The sequence below is a fragment of the Topomyia yanbarensis genome, chromosome 1 (genome assembly GCF_030247195.1).
Source record: "Topomyia yanbarensis strain Yona2022 chromosome 1, ASM3024719v1, whole genome shotgun sequence".
Taxonomy (NCBI): Eukaryota; Metazoa; Arthropoda; class Insecta; order Diptera; family Culicidae; genus Topomyia; species Topomyia yanbarensis.
This window is the reverse complement of record NC_080670.1, coordinates 217,444,973-217,462,512: the sequence shown is the minus strand read 5'-3', so window position 1 is coordinate 217,462,512 and position 17,540 is coordinate 217,444,973. Positions and strand designations below refer to the sequence as shown.

At 40.6% G+C, this 17,540-nt stretch overlaps 1 protein-coding gene across 1 annotated transcript in view; it reads right to left on the bottom strand.

The window, feature by feature from the left end:
• Positions 1 to 1,040: 1,040 nt before the first annotated feature.
• Positions 1,041 to 17,540, bottom strand: part of LOC131676238 (clumping factor B-like) — a 34,651-nt gene continuing 18,151 nt past the window's right edge. The window contains exons 3-5 of the mRNA XM_058955359.1: positions 2,173 to 2,574; positions 1,700 to 1,854; positions 1,041 to 1,388 (exon numbers count right to left, since the gene is read on the bottom strand). Of these exons, the coding sequence (XP_058811342.1) occupies positions 1,041 to 1,388; positions 1,700 to 1,854; positions 2,173 to 2,574 (905 nt within the window). The remainder of the gene's footprint in view (positions 1,389 to 1,699; positions 1,855 to 2,172; positions 2,575 to 17,540) is intronic.

Here is a 17,540-nt window from a genome sequence, read left to right as displayed (position 1 = left end):
CACTGTCTTCTTAAAAATGCAAACGTGAACTTAGCTATAGTTCATAGAACATCTCTGAAGAAAACAGAACCTCGCTGAATTTTATAAGATTTCTCTGAAATTTGTAATAAATTATTTCAAGCTACTCTTCCATAGAATATTCGCGAATCTCCTAGAACTTCCGGGTATTTTAAGGTTTGGTATCAGATTGTAGTTTGGAGAAGAGCAGCTCGAAAATTCTCAGAACTAACCTAAGTTTACTATAATATGCTAACTGTATAAAGTCCTGTCAGAAGGCTTTCCTGGGTTTCGTCCTCGTCATATTTTTGAATGCATGGGCTTTAATTCGCTTAAGTTCTCCAAAGCCGAAATTCGACAGACCACGACATATTGCAGAACACCCTTGAATATGGTAGGACTTGCCTCAATTTCGTAGAAACTGTCTGCCGTCTGAAGTTCGTAGAACATTTCACTACAACTCTTGAAAATGCCCAGCAATTTCCAGAGCTTACTAGAGTTACTAAAACCGGGTACCTTTCCAGAGTCTCTATCATTCTTTTCATAAGCAAAAATTTATACTAATCGACATCTTAGAACATCACTGAACATAGCCCAAATCCGAGTCCATTTCTCCGCTCCAGTTCAAGTTCAAAATCGAGTCCAAATTCCAGTTGAAATCCGAACACGGTCCAACGGTCTATATCCCAGTCCAAAACCCTATCTACGTCAAAGTCTGAATCCGAGTCCTAATCTGTCCAAGTCCTAGTTCGAGTCCAAGTCCACGTCAGAGTCAATGTCCGAATCCAAACCAAAATTCAAGTTCGATTCCGAGTCCAAATCCATGTCGAGTCCGTGTCCACCTCCAAGTCCAAGTTCCAGTCCAAGCACGAGTCCAACTCCGAGTCCAAGTTCGAGTTCCAAGTCTTAGTCCAAGTCCGATTACAAGTCCGAGCCTAAGTCTAAGTGCCAATCCAAGTCCGGATCCGAGCTCACGACTAAGTCCGAGTCCAACTCCAAGCCCAACTCCGAATCCAAGTCCTAGTCCAAGTTTGAGTGCAAGTTCAAGTCGAGTCCCAGTCCAAGTCCGAATCCAGTTTCGAATCCAAATACGAATCCAAGTCCGAATCCAATACCATGTCCGATTCTATATCCGAATCCAAGTCCATGTTCAAGTCCGAGTCCAAGTCCAAGTTCAAGTCGTGGTCCAGGTCCAAGTACGAGTCCAAGTCCGAGCACGAGTACAAGTCCGAGTCCAAGTCCGGATCCGAGTCCATGCCCAAGTCCCAGTCCAACTCCAAATCTGAGTCCAAGTCCGAGTACAAATCCAAGGCCGAGTGTAAGTCTAAGTGCCAGTCCGAGTCCGGATCCGAGTTCACGGCCAAGTCCGAGTCCAATTCCGAAACCAAGTGCTAGTCCAAGTTCGAGTGCAAGTTCAAGTCGAGTCTGAGTCCAAATCCGAGTACAAGTCTGAGCCCAGGTCCGAATCCCAAAACGAATCCAAGTCCGAGTTCAACACCAAGTCCGAGTCTATATCCGAATTAAAGTCCAAGTCCAAGTTCAAGTCGTTGTCTAAGTCCAAGTACAAGTACTAGTCCAAGTCTGAGTACCAGTCGAAGTCCGGATCCGAGTCCACGTCCCAGTCCGAGTCTAACTCCAAGTCTCAGTCCAAGTTCGAGTGCAAGTCCAAGTCGCATCTGAGTCCAAGTCCGAGTTCAAGTACGAGTGCAAGTCCTAGTTCAAGTACGAGTGCAAGTCCAAGTCCAGGTCCGAATCCATGTACGAATCCAAGTCCGAGTCCAAACTGCAAGTCCAAGTTTATGTCCGAATCCAAGTCCATGTTCAAGTCCGAGTCCAAGTCCAAGATCAAGCCCTGGTCTAAGTACAAGTCCGAGTGCAAGTTTAAGTCTGAATCTGGGTCCAAGTCCAAGTCCAAATAAAAAACCAAGCCCAAGCACAAGTTAATGCCCAATTCCAGGACCGAATCCAAGTCCGAGTCGAGTCGGGGACGGGCATAGCGTAGTTGGTAAATCGATTGCCTTGTACGCAGCTCACCCGGGTACAATTCCCAACCCTGCACATAGGGTTAGAGATTTTTCCAAAAGAGATTTCTCTAACCCGAAAAGAGGCGAATGATCCTAAAACCTCTGTAATAAAAAAAAAGAAAAAATAACAAGTCCGAATTCAATTCCAAACACCAATCCAAGTCCGAATCCATGTCTATGTTCAAGTCCGGGTCCAAGTCCAAATCCGAATCCGAGTCCAAGTCCATGTTCGAGCCATACGCCAAGTCCGTGTCCAGATCCAAGTTTAATTTCAAATCCAAGTCCGAGTCCAATTCCAAGTCCACTTCCGAATCTAAATGCGAATCCAAACCCGAGTTCAGGTCCGAGTCCAAGTCCAAGCCCGTATCCAAATCCGAGTCCAAATTCGAGTACAGATCCAAGTCCGAGTCCAAGTCCATGTCCGAATCCACGTCCGAGTCCAATTCCAAGTCGAAATTCAAATCCGAATCCAAGTCCGGGTCCAAACCCAAGTCCAGATCCAAGTTTAATCCCGAATCCCAGTCTGAGTCCAAATCCAAGTCCACTTCCGAATCTAAATGCAAATTCAAACTTGTGTTTAAGTCCGAGTCCAAGTCCGAGTCAAAGTTAGATTCCAAGTTTGAATCCAAATCGGAATCCTAGCCCGAGTCCAGATTCATGTCCAATTCCGACTTCAAGTCCGTGCCCGAGTATAAATCCGAGTCTAATTCCAAGTCCGAAACCAAGCTCGTGTTGAAATCCAATGCTTAGCCAAGTTCAAGTCCGAATGCAAGTCCAAATTCGAATCTAAGTCGAATCTGAGTCCAAGTCTCTGTCCAAGTCCGAATTCAGGTCCAACTCCAGGTCCATGTTGATGCCCGAGTCCAAACCCCAGTCAAAGTCCTAGTCCCAGGCAAGTCCCAGTTCAAGACCAAGTCCCCGGCCAAAAGTGAGACCAAGTCCAAGTTCAAATTCATGTCCAAGTCCGAGTCCAAATCCGAGCTCAAGCCCAATTTCAAATTCGAGTTAATGATCAAGTCCAAGTGCTAGTCCAAGATCGCGTCCAGGAACTATAACTTAGACCGAGTCTAGAAGTTTGGGCTCAGGTACCGATTTCGGATTTCTCTCATTTGAATTTCCAAGGGTTTCAAGAAATGAGGAAAATCCGATAGCGACCTAAGTTTGCATCGTAACCCTATCTGATTCGAAACAGAGAACTTGAAACCAGAAGAACTCGAATCTGACATAAAAAGAATTTCAAATGAAAATATCCGATCCCGCCAGATTCGGTTTGTGGATTTGGGAAATCTGATTATTAGTAGCTCATCGAAAACATTGCACGAGCACAAGAATTTCAAGCTTGAAATCCTTTAACCCGACCCATGTCCGGGAATTCGAAATTTCGAGAACCTCAACCTGGCCCGGATATATCAGAGCCCGATTCTATCCTGAAAATTAGTTGCTTCTTAAAACATTGACCCTTACCGAATCTGTAATTTTAAATTTATAGGCTTCCTACTGGTTGAATACTATAACTCTAGCGGATCCCGGCAATTCGTTGATCCTCAAAAACCAGATCCGAATCGAAAGCGAGAATTTTAAATTTGATGACCCGTAAAGCCAAAAAAATTAAACTCGTATAACAAAATTGAAGATCTTACGGTTTTTCACCGAGTGAGTAGAATTTTGTATTTTTATATTTTCTATGGTTATATGCTAGCCAATCAATTTTCTTTTTAATAAAAAAAATAGCTCCCGGAGAGGACCCTAACCGCTGGTCGAAAGGTTGCACTACCGAAACTTGTACTAAACGTAACCGTCAGTCGAAATTATTCGGACTTATATACAATAAGGTAGGTTAAAAAGTTGTCCGTATCCGATAAAAAAAATTATATGTAAGTGACGAGAAGTGGAAAACAGACCCACGTTATTAAATTTCTTCTACCTACCATATTTTTTACAAGTTCTAGTATAGAAATTTTCTGATGACAGGTGGCATTATCTCAGCTCAGCTTACTGCGATCTAAAATTCAAAAAAGCAAACTATTCCGCCCGTTCCTCAAGCAAACAATTCCCAGTTGTGGCGTCCAAAATGGACGATTTTCAGCGCGATTTAAAACTTCATCGCTCTCGATTAATTTCCTGGCCACTTCACCGGAACAATCGGGCCCGCATGGATGTGGTAAATATTGTTCTACCATCACACCAAGTCAGAGCAATTCAGCGCAAGAGATAAAATAGAACTGATCACTTCCGCCAGAGTGCGCCACAACCAGCAACACCACCGCAGTCGAATGGTCAAAAGTTGCGCGCACATTAGACCTAAATCGCGACCAAATTGTTCAGCGGGGCGAATTTCCCGCATCGTGTGTGTTGATTTTTCTCTCTCGCAATCGTTTCGTAACCCCCGTTCATATTCGAATATATGGAAAACGGTATCAATTCCGGTTCACTGGTCCCTAAACCGAGTACCAAGTCCGGTTAATTTTATGCATCCTCCCTCTGCCTCTAGAACCCGGTTTTTGCAGTGACTGAAACCCAAATGCTATACACCGACCAATCCACCATCATCATCATCATACGCAGAGCTGCAGAGGTATCATAAAAAGCAGACAAAAAATAGTCGAAACATGAACGAATACAAAGCAAATTTGGCTGATATTTCGACATAAATGGGAAAACGTGGTAACCCTGCATTAGCCGCCAGGCGATGAGAAAAATGGTGAATGAGCACGCGATAGCTGATGATAAAAGTTCCACCAAGTTGAGCTCTTTGTGTGCAAATTTTGACATGAGTCTCAAGTGGGAAAACAGCATCGGGAAAAACACGCGGTAGAAATAGTTCAGTTGTTGCACAGTTTGCGAGATTCGCCCTTTTGTCAGACACGGTCAAACGTTGATGATGTGGAAGTGAATTTGCGTTTTATCCAGTTGAGTCACATTCGAACTTTGCAGGATGGCAGTAGGCTGGTGGTGGATTCAACATACACACGAAGAATGAGGTTTTGTTCAGGAAGTAGACAAGACCTACTTTGATCCATGGATTAGTCGGCTGTGTGATATAGGGATAAAGGGAACTTGTTCGACGAGTGTCAATTGAAAACCCACAACCTCGTTTTTTTTTGGGGGGGGGGACGCAGACAACGGAACACCTGTAATATGAAATCGACTGCTTCAGCGGCTTATCTGCAGCTGAACATATTTCCTCGTCACGACACTCAATTCGACATTCGCTTCGTTGTCGTCGACGGTGACAAGATTCATTCCCACGAACGTATTTCTTACCGGAAGGATTTATTTCCACTCTGCAGGATCGGAACCACTCGACGATATGACGACGACGACGATGATGATGATGATGATGGGGATGATGCCGATGGAATGTCTTTTCCCCGGTTAGCGAAGCTTTCGCGTATGTAATAATATTGCAGTGCCACCCGCCGGAGCAACTGCTAACTGACTTCTGCCGAAGCCGGCTGGGCCAGGGTGGATGGTGTGATGATATCAAATCGTGATGTAAACTTTCTTCTTCTGCCACCTCTTCCTAACTAACGCCTTGGACATACATACATCAGCAGATCGTAGTAGGTTGTGGTTTGTACCAGTGGGAAATGCGCGACGTTGACAGTGTATCATTATCGATGGCAGCAATGTCAAACGAATGGTGTTCGTTACGTGTGAATTGAATGTTAGGTGGATTTCCGTTGCTGAGTTGCGCGAACTGATTGGAAGTACTTTACCGAAGGGGTAGAGGGTAAACATATGTTGGTTTTTCGTATTTAAATGAATTAATGGAAGACACAGGGTTTTGCTTGATAGAACTGATATTTAAACATTCCGTTTTGAGTCAAATACATATTCTATCTGTTTACCTGGACTAAACCGTTGCGTCTTCAGAATTTTGCTATGTTCGAATTTTAGATCTCTCCGAATTGCAACTAGCCCAAATTTGAAAACTTTAATCGTAAATCTGTCTCTATTGCCAAAAAACCCTCCATTAATAACCATCAACAGATATCAAAAAAATATCCTAGTGAAAAAATTAGTCGGATTGGAGTTTCATTTTAAAGTAATCAATTCACTAATTCTGGGCGGATCTCTAAACCAACAACAAATGAATTCGAACGAACAGCTTTACCCGATTTAGTACACTCCTTTCCCGCGGCTGAAAATGACAGCCAGAGACAAACAACGCCCATCCAAGCACCCATCGCGAAAACCGATCACTTCAGCTAGTCACCCCCCACCGACTGACTGAATGGCGGTCGGGAACATAGAGATAATCGGAAATAGTTCAAATCAGGCTCCGACGGTTGCTTTGATGTTTCTATTCAACTACATCGTGACACTCGTTCGGGTGGAAAATTCAGTCCGCACAAAAACAAACACGAAAATAAAATTATGTCTGATTGAATTGCGCGAATCTCATTTCCGCTTTGAAATTACGCCGGATTCGCTTTTTCTTAGTTTGATTCGATTCACCCTATTACCGCTTTACAAGCGAAGGTTTTTCGTGCTGCCCGAGAGAAAATATGTTTTTCACTGCTTCTCTGTTTCCGCAAATTCTTCGGGAAATTGAAGCTCAAACCTTTTCGACGGACACGAAATCCGAATCGTTCCGCAAAGATTCTGCTAAAAATCGCTAATAAATTTTCATAATTATTTGAAATTTTTCAGAAAACTCCTCGCTGTGGAGTACGACTGTTTAAGAATAATTGCCCTTCTATAAATTTATCTGCACTCGATTTTGCCCCAACGGATAGATATGACGATAGCGAAATTAAAGAACAGATTGACTTTATCACCCCCCGTATCGAAGCAGGCATTGGAAACTCTACCTTTCGCGCAGTCTAGTGTTATCCAAAATCGCCCTACTGCGTCAAAAGACAACAGGCGAATATCCAATAAATTGTCTCCCTTTCGCTTCGCTTCGTATGACACCGTTCGCTTTAGTAGTACAGCCAGACCCAGACCCAGCAAGTGGATGTTCGTTCACCTTCTTCGCGAAAGCAGACGCAAGCAAGCTTCAGAGGCACGTACCGCACCCGCCATGGTATTAAAGAACTAAGGCAAAATTTGCATATAAATATGGTTTTCCGACAAACGGCGAAGGGCGACGACGACGACCGCGGTGCACTTTTCTACATCTAGAGCAAAAATTGAGCAACGAACTACTTATTCGCTGCGCGGCCGTCCAGTAGAGAGAGAGAGAGAGAAGCAAGCGGCGGGCGCGATCCAAGTGTGCTGCCGTGAAAGCATTTTCAATAAAATTTATTGGAAATCTGTGCGGATGCGGACCAGAGTCAGCGTTAGCGTCGTTCACCGTTCGGCATCGCAGCACAGTGGGATACTGCGGCAGGCTAGAGGGACAGAAAGTAAATTTGATTGTTGGTGGTTTGGTCGAAACATGAACAGATCGGAATTTTAGTGGCTTAGGAGGTAAAAAAAGACTGAAAAGAAACAATCAAACTTTGTAATGTACTGAATTTATTTTTTTATTCTATTTTGAAAAATTCAATTTAATACTAAAAATGGCCAACTTAATGGTTGATCAGTGGAGTGTCTTATCACGGCAGTCATCATACGACGGGAAAAAAAAAAGTGTAGCTCATATTTACAACTCAAAGCAACGTGTTCTAAAACTACAAAAAAATGGTTCCCAACAACAACTGTAGATTTAAATTGAGAGGACGATAACTATAAAGGAAAGTAACCTTGGTTCGTTTCAAGCGATCACAAATATAACGCCTGGACAATTGAATGACAATTGAAGGCTCAAATAAAAGTGCTAACATCGCCATAGCCTAGATTGAATTTCGTTTGAATCGGATTTCTGGTTCCGGAGTTACGGGTTGAAAAGCGCGATCAAGCAGTAAATTTTCATATTCACCATGATATCAAAAAGCAAAACCTATTGAAATGGGTACGAAAATACTTAAACTTACAAATCTAGATGACTAATGACTAACCAAAGTCGGTTTGACCACCTACGACGGTACTTGACCCCATATAAGCAGGAACCGAAAAATGTTCAATAGTGGAAATAAAGGAAATTTTAAAAATCGAATTGGTATCTTTGATATCAAATCTATTTAAAATGCAAACAACGTCGAAATTTGATGCAATCTTGAAAATAAACTTTTTCGGACTTAGTTGATTTGGCACATTTTTGCTTTCTAATATAGAAAGGGTAAGCAATTACTCTGAAAATCGGTATCCTAATCCCGGCATTTTTTGATTTTGGTAGTTTTCCGCCATTGGACTGGGACGTACCTAGGGGTGTGTTGCGAGGGATTCTCTTCATCAACTCCCTCGCCACCATCACACCACATCATTCCACCTCCCTCAGACCCTCATTATCATCGCCTTTTTCCACCAAAATAAGCTGGAGGCGGTTCGATTACTCACCCTCCCCACACACCCACCCCCGCAATCCAAAATAAGTTAGCGAGAATACAACATTGAACTAATGCTGATTAAGCATATTAAATTTTTCTTTGTTTCAAGTCATTCAGCGTCGACAAGTAGTTCATCAATTTCGTGGCTGGCGAGCCATTGTATTTCGTTGCAAAGTGTACTAAAAATATAATAGACGTTTTCACAGTAATTTTGAACTAAGGTATTTTTGCTCTTATTTCCACCACATGCTTCCAAAACTATAGGTTGTGGTAGAAATTATTCTGTATATCGTTCACAGAGATCACCAATACGTTCAATTTCAATCTGCCAATGTGGGCTCTTTTAGCTGTGAAAGTTTTAAAAGTCTGTTTTGATTTGCATTTCCCATTCAGAAAAGGCTTCGGGTGTGTTCAGAGAAGGCAACGAGCGTGCGAGGCCTGATCCTTCGACCCGAATCAGCTATAAATTAGGCATAATCGTATTGTTAGTGATAAAGAAAACAAGACACTTTAAACTGACCCTTGACATAAACCAGTTTAGCTCTTCTGTTTCAGTGAGTCTAGTCTGTTAGATGCGACTTTGAAGCAACTATTTCAAAATTCAGTGGCTATAGAGCAGAATTTGTACTCCAATATTCCGTGTGTTTAACTTGTCGATGATCAATGACCTCCACGTAGAATCATATACTCTGCGGCGTCAGCTTATGGATGGAAGTTGACTGAGGGTGGAAATCCTGGAGTTTACCAGTAGAAGACTCAGGATTCTTCCATACAGTAATAATTGTGTAAGGTCAAATCCAACCTACACACTATTTCAGTTTCCAAATGTATCGGTTAAACAACCAATGGTTGCCCAAGTAGTGCCAATTTAGCAATGGCTGCACCTAGCACCTCCAAATAAACAGACAGTATAACCAGGGAAGAAACAAATGGGTCCTTCCGCGTGAAGCGATCAAGGCACCTGCAATCGACTTTCGCGAATTTGAACCAATTTTGGAGCAATTGTTCACCTAGGGACAATATAGCAAAATCAAATTTTTTGATTTTGTTTTGACTAATAGTCAAAAACCTTGATATTCTTTTGATTATATCTCCAGTACTGTTTATTTTACAATCAATCCGCAAGATGTTTTCTAAAGGAAATTGTTTGAAGAATCTAGAAAAAAATACGATTTTTTCAGTCCAAAATCCAAGGGTCAATTATTTTTCGAGCACACGTATTTTAATTTTGAAAATTCTAATGAGAAAATGCTTTTTTTTTCATATAAAGCATTGTATTTTGGGATCGGATCAAATTATGACAAATTTCGCGCCAACTCGAACAAATGTTGGCAGCACTCTCTCAGATTTTAATGAAACTTTCTGTACAAGAGAACTTTATCACAAAAAGACACCTTGCATACTTTGTTTTTTTTTTTTCAAAAATGGTCTAGACTGTCTTTTGAAAAGGGTCAAACTTCTTTTTGCTATTTTTTTCAAATGGCTCTAGTCTAAAAATTACAAATCCTGCAAAAAAATGTTTTCACTAAATAGTCGAATTTTCGAATAAAAATATTGAAAAAAGTCTTCGTCGACTCCTACACTGAAAAAAATCGATTTTAAAAATTTAATGCCGATTTACAAAAAAAAAATCCCATCTTTGATTAGAATGAAATTTTTGTTCCAAGATAGGTAATTATGTTTCCTACCTACCGTTAAAAATTCTAGTTGGGCACTTTCAAGGAAAAAAAGTAAATTGAGGTAAACTTTTCCTTGTCCAAACTGAGTTTTTTTTCAGTGCATTTTTAACAAAAATAAACCAATGAAAATCATAATCATTTCAGAATCCAAACTTGAATGAAGACTGGAAGACTGAAAGAAAGACTGGAAGAAAGACTGCAGTTCAGTTGTTCATCTCAAAAAATGATAAATTTTATGAAACAATTGACAAACTTTTCTAAAATTTATTTTATGTCTGATGGAGCAGCAGCACAATACAAAAATAAGAAAAACTTCTCAAACTTGTGTAGATTCCAGTCAAAGTATGAATTAGGCGCAGAATGGCATTTTTTGCAACATCCCACGGAAAAGGACCCTGTGATGCTATTGGTGGCACTCTCAAGCGAATGGCAAAAAGATCCTGCTTGCTCGTGAGTATGGAAATATGTACCAGACTTCCCATGAACATCGACAAGTTTGAGCCTGTGTACAAAATTTAGTGCACGCGTTCAACCTCAAACATGCTTCATCTCGATGAACATGTTCGCCTCGAACGTCAAACCCAAACGAACAATGTTCAAACTCTAGTTCAAACATCTGTGTGCGCATACGATAACGGTTCACACAAGGCAAAAAGGGTCAATGCTAATGATGAGGAAATTTAGAAAGAGAAAACTGATGCCACGAACATTTGTGTACGAGAGGTGTACGCACACCGTGTACGTATATGGAGTTCGGTTGTGCAGGCGAACATGTGCACGTGTTTTAGTATGAAATGGCGTGTTCGAGTTTGTACACAAAATGTGGGTTTAATATGAGCACTGAACCAGAGCGAACACTGAGTACGATGTTTATTTGGGAAGATTGGGAAATATTATAACAGCTCCACGTGAGTTATTCCTGGTAGCAAAGTAGAGGCGAAAAGGTATTATAATTCAGATGATGAACCAAACACATTTTCCTTGCATAGAAATAATACAAAATAGCATGCATGAAGATAGTTTTAAGACAAATGTTGTATATAAAAATAAATAATTATTTAAAATTCAATACATAATGTTGTGGTGGTTATTTTTTCCCCTGATCCTTCCTCACAACTAAACAAGAAAATAAAGAAGTAATAATGGAATATTTGTCTAATGACATAAACTCTTTCCAATGGGATTCTTGATTAATAAAAATATATTTAGTTGCTAATATAGACAATATCTTCTCACAAACTGAGTTTAATTGGATTTTGAGATGATTATGGCTTTCATTGGTTTAGTTTTCGATAAAAAGACACTGAAAAAAATCAGTTTGGACAAGGAAAAGTTGTTTTCAAATAACTTTTTTCCTTGAAAGTTCTCAACTTGAATTTTCGACGGTAGGTAGGGAACATAATTACCAATCTTGGAAAATAATCCATCCAAATCAAAGATGGGGTTTTTTGTAAATCGACTTTAAATTGAAAAAAACGGTTTTTTCAGGGTAGGAGTCGATAAAGAATTTTTCCAATATTGTTATTAAAAAAATTGACAAATTTAGTGAAAATCACTACTACAACATTTTTTTGTAGGATTTGTCATTTTTAGACTATAGTCATTTGAAAAAAAAATGGTAATTCAAAAGACAGCATACATTATTTTTGCAAAAAAAAGTATGCAAAATGGCTTTTTGTGACAAAGTCTTCATGTACAGAAAGTTTCAATAAAATCTGAGAGGCAAATGATGTGGAAAATCATGAACCCGCGAAAAGAAATGTTAAAAAAATTATTGCTTCGGCAGTTGCGTCTGGCTCTGTACTTGCGAATGACTTCTTCGTTATCCTCGTCGTCGCCAGAGTGTGGAATTGAAGTTGGTCATTCCGGCTCACGTGATTACTTAGCTGTGATACGATCAGTAGCGACCTATCGTGCCTCCAAGCGTGTTCAGCATTTTTTTTAATTCGTTTATTTGGCACGGCTCAAGGAGTTAGCTTCACGGAGCCGTGGGTCTTTATATATTTACATGATGTAAACAATAAAAATAATAAACAATTAATACTAAGATCGATCCCGTACGCGCGACTTGCCATTGCGCGCGGAGATCCGTTTTCGTGTCGGGGAAATATTTGCATCCACGGGGTCATTCATAACTCTGTTGTCGTCGCACATGTCCGGGTCATCATCGGGGTTACTGCCTTGATGTTCGCGATCGGGTGTTGTTCCCAACTTCTTTCCATTTCGGGTCACGAGCGTGAACCCACCGCCATTGCAAGTAGCTCCCTCATTGCTGGAATTAGCTGTTGAGTTTGTGGTACTTGACGCGGCTTTCGCAGTTGTCATTATTGCTTGAACAGCAGCCACAAATTTGGCAACCGTTTGTGGCTTAGGGAATGATATTGGAAACTGAGTGTTGCTTTTTCTTTCTGTAGATGAGCTTTTCTTAGCGGTTTCTGAGCAGGGTTGTCCGTAATGTGCCGTTTGTTCACAGAACTGGCACGTGTTAGTTTGTCCTTGATATGTACATAGAGTTCGCTGTATAAAGGTATCACCCCCTTCTGTTGTGTACTGCAGGGTAAGGTAGGAGGGAATGGGTTAGTCTACCCGCATTCTCACCACAAAAACACCATTTGAAATACCTGGAAAGTAGTTCCTCCACGTATCCTCCGTAGTGGATTTTACTTCTCTGAAATACGACATGAATCTTTTAATGGCCACTTTGCAAGTACGTGGTGCCAAATCATGTAATTTGACTTCCACGTTACCGTTATCTATATACACGGGGATCTTAATTTTTGCGGTGTCACAATCCAGCACGTGTTTCAAGTTGTTTTGCGAAATGAATCTTTTCGCCTGGTCGAAATTGTTGAACGTTATCAGCACCGCGTGCCTAACGTTCTGGATGAAGCTGACATCCGAAGCTGCATCTTCACCTTCAGCAAATGTTCCACATCACCAATACTCGGTCTTACGCGGAAAGACCGGAAGTCAATGGCCACCGTGTTAGCCCGAAGAATCACATTTTGTTGATGAGACTCAGTCATCTTGATAGAACAACGCACAAGAAGAATAGTAACGGTTCCCTTTGTTCTTCAGACAATGCACACAAGAAAAAACAACTATTTGCGCTGGCTTGGGTAGCTGCAGAGAGCACACTGGTATTGTGACTGATGCCTTTGGTGGTTGAGAACAGACTGTGTTCAGCATTAATTTTTACGTTAGAAAAAACTCGCTTGACATTTTTTTACAATGATTAAATTTACTATATTAATGACGAAAGACGATGCGTTTTCGCACAGCACGGTAACACCCGAAATGACAGTCGTCAACGATGTTCTCAACCTCTAAAGATAATGCCCTATACCTATTGTACCCCCATACCTATTTGACCCCATTCTACTCTACCTTTAGACTTCTTGTGAAATGGAAAGCAACAAAGATAGAGCTTGCATGTATTCAGAAAAATTGACTAAAATATGTTGTTCTCCCACTCAAGTATAGTTGGTGTTACAGTTGCCACAATTAGAACCACACTAGCTGCTATCAACACTAAAAGAAAAGCATTGCAAAGTACTACTTTCTTCACAGAGGCTAAGGTTATTTAGTTGCATTAAAAAGTTAAAATTCCTGGTAATTTCACATTCGGAATCACCGTGCACCGTAGCAGGCTAGAGTTCCGTCAAATAGGAATTGGGATTTTTTCCAATGTTTCATGATTTAGAAAAGCTTCGTAAAATTCAACAAACAATTAATTGGGTGGATAATTTTTTTCTAATTCGTCAAGCCCATTTAAAGTAATTTAACTTAAAAAAATACTACAAAATTCATTCGTGAGAATGTTTTAATCTGTGAAAACTATTTTAGAAAAAGTTCTTCTATTAATGTAGTAATACATTAGATCGGATAGCTTTATGACAAGGTCAAGTAAAAATTGTACAATTTCTAGAAAATTTCGTATCAAAACCCCTTTAAAAAGTATTCATATATTACATATATATTTTGACCACCTTTTGCCTACTGTGCAAGGTAGCGTCACCCGCGAACCGTCTACCGACACATCGTCTAGCAGCTATGGCAAGAAACGCAAAACGGTGGTTTTAAATTGCAAACAAGCCAAACTATACTCGCTTCTTGCCGTACTGCTACAAACCCATCAGTGATACAAATTGCTGTAAAATATTAAATTCTAGATCACGATTCCGAAAAGCGAGATTTACGCCCACTTGTAAGAAGAAAACGACGCCACCGGAATCGTTTGCTGCCCAACCCCGCGAGAATGGCACTTTATGCTGACAAGTGGTTGAATTTATGGTGACGCCGAAAACAATCAAACAAGGCATGCCGTGAAATGGGGGTAGGGAGTGGGACACGGTTCGAGTCACATATCACCGGATCGTAAAGAGATAAAGAGATTTACATAAACCATAATCATAAAAGAATTGATGCCGGGGAAAAATTATACTGTTGGTCGCTGAGGGAATTTTAATCGTTTTTTGAAGAAAGCGTTTCCTGTGGTGTGTCATCCGTGGAAGAATACCAATTGGACAGGGCAAAACTTGATTTTTATGATTCCCGAAAATCAAGCACAAACATCCGCCATTCGTTTATACTGCCCTAACTTGAAACAAGCAAAAATTGCTCTTTCCACCGGAAGCAGTTGTGTAAATTTGATTTATCTATTCCCGTTTGCCTCGAGACAAGCGCAGAAGTTTACTTTTCATCGCAGAAAGTTGGCAACACCTGAAAACTCCGGAAGGGTATCCCTCCGTTTTTTGGGATGCGAGTTCAAGCTTTCACGTGGCACGTACGTACGAGGGGAAATAAATATACCGAACACATTTCACTGCCAGCAGGACTATGTTAACTTTTCCCATCAAACAAGTTCATGGACGATGGAGATGAGACAGAGAGTTAGGCGCAAATCGAATTCAATGGGATAACCCGGGGGCTTAACTCGATTTTATTCGCGCTGTGCTGAATTATGGCGAATGGAAATTGGTGTTGCCGCTTCGTAGAACTGGAAAATTTTAGGCCCATATTTGATTAGGTATAAAACTATAGGCTGTTGGATTTTGGTAAGCGTCAGGATTTTTGTAGTACTTAAGGAAGCATAACAATTTACTTTTTGTTCTGTTAAAGTCATCTTGAACATGACAGTTTTAATAAATCATCAGATCTGTTCACAGTAAATAGAAACCGTGCTGCCGTTCAAAACATGACATGGCCTACTTGTTCCGACCATGCTTTACAACCCCACTCTGAAATAACGGAATGAGATTTTTAGACAAACAACCCGTTCATCCGGTGATTGGTCGACAGCCCCGACAGCTGTCAACAATCGTCTGATGGCAATTTGATTCAACTGATTCCCCGTTTGGTAATCAGTCTACTGGACAGTGCAATGAGGCCCTCCCAGGCAAGGTTCAGAAGCAATGGTTTGCATCGGTACGATTGACTGACGAAATGTGGACTTGTTATAAATGCGGTCGAACCCGAGTAAGAAGAAAGGAACGGCCGAGACAGAGAATGCTGAACAATGTCATCTTCATTACAGAAAGAGAATCGACAAATATTGATCGGAGCATGAATGTGATAGCCAATCGGTCCGATTGAGCCTGATTGGGTGTCGATTGAATTTTGTGGTTCGAGAGAACCACCGGAAAGAGGATTAATGACAAATGGTCTAGTATGCGGTGAGCTGTAATTGGAAGTCAATTTATTCGCAGCAATGTAGATAGATTGGTTTGAGTGGTCTTTGTAGGCGGTGTCTTTTTGAGTAGGCTTTGCTCGATTTGAAAGTAAATTTGGTTGCAGTCTTTCCTGATTTGACACTTTCGGTTTTATTATGATTAAGCAAATTCAGGCTTGATACTACATTTTGATTTGAAACCGTTTCGATAGAACAGTTAAAGCAGGGGATTTTATTATCAACTCTGATAAAATAAAATTCATCAACAAGATAATGAAAATCGGTATGATCCAGCGGAAACTTCAAAAGCATTCAATCGGAAAGAGATGTATCAATACAATGGAATTAAAATATTATTTTTCATTGACCCTTTTTTGTAATCAAAGTTAATGTACATTAATTATGCAAGCCTTTTTATTTGCTTGAATAATAAATCATATTCAAATGAATTTCACTGTCAGTCACTTCATTGAACAGAATAAGTTTGTATTTTAAAGCTTCCCAATCCCGTAATTCACTTCACAGCCATTGAATCGCAGCGAAACCAAAGGGAATCCGGTGGGTACAACAAATTAAAGTTAAATTTCCTGTTCGTTTCCTTCCCGTCGGACTGGGAATTGTTCCAGCATACTTTGATGCTGAATTATTCAAACGACGTGTGCATCTTCGACACGCCACGTCAATGCATCGCAGTAGCCCCTGCTGCAGTGGGAATAAATAGAACGACGCTTCGATCGGAATCAGAACGAAACCATGGCCTACTTTCACTTTAACATCGGCTGGAATTATTTATTCCGGGGTTTGTTTGCGCTAAGCACTGAATGAAATAACGTCAACAAAGGAGGAAGTTGCGCAGAATCAGTCACAAATAAATAAAAGGAAGCCACGTTAAAAACGGTAATGGAATCAATTCAAATGTGTAACTAACAGCTCGATATTATTTGATAATCAGCGAACTGGAAAACTGATCCAACTTAACTCAAATTCTGATACAATCGTCGTAGGTCATTAATTAGAAGCGAGTTCGTAAAATTTCTGCTCGTCCATCAAAGACCACATAAAATTAATTAGGTACGTTCAACTGTTCATATCCCATCATTATAGATTAGCAGCTATCGAGTAGGAAGTGATAATCGAATCCGGATAGGGTTATAAAGTTCACTCTTTCTCAGACGGCCTTGCGTAGGAGGCTGATAGCAATAGGTTAAAATGTCCCTTCTAAACCAAGCTCCAGACTTTAGTGCTGAGCCGAACCACAATCGTATATATGTAAATCGTATTATCACCATCCTTCCTTTCCCTGCAAATCTAATTTATCGCTTCGGTGTGGGCTAGGTAGAAGGAAGGTTCGGGTCCTGCCAGGACAAAGATGTGAATTGGATTCGAAGAGATAGACGAATGTATTAGGCTTTTAGTCGAGACACAAACCGAACCGTCTACGCAGCTGCTTTGTGAGAATAGAAAATAAACAAATTCCAGGCTTGCTACGATTCGAAGGCAACTGATTCAGTTTTATCAAACTGGCAGGGAAATTTCCTTGTTCTCTATCAACATTCGACACATGTTTCTGTTTCTTTTTATACAAGTTGTCTCTTCTGCTCTAGTCAATCTTGGGATGCTTGTCTTGGCTGCAGACGAAAATGAATTGGTTGCTTTCTGTGTATGTGTGTGCGTCGTTTAATTAACCAAAACCGGGCTACCTTAGATAGACAGATGCCTTGTTTTTACTGCAGGTAGGATAAACACATTGGAAGCATTTTATGAACTGATTTACAACTATCTTGGTTTTATT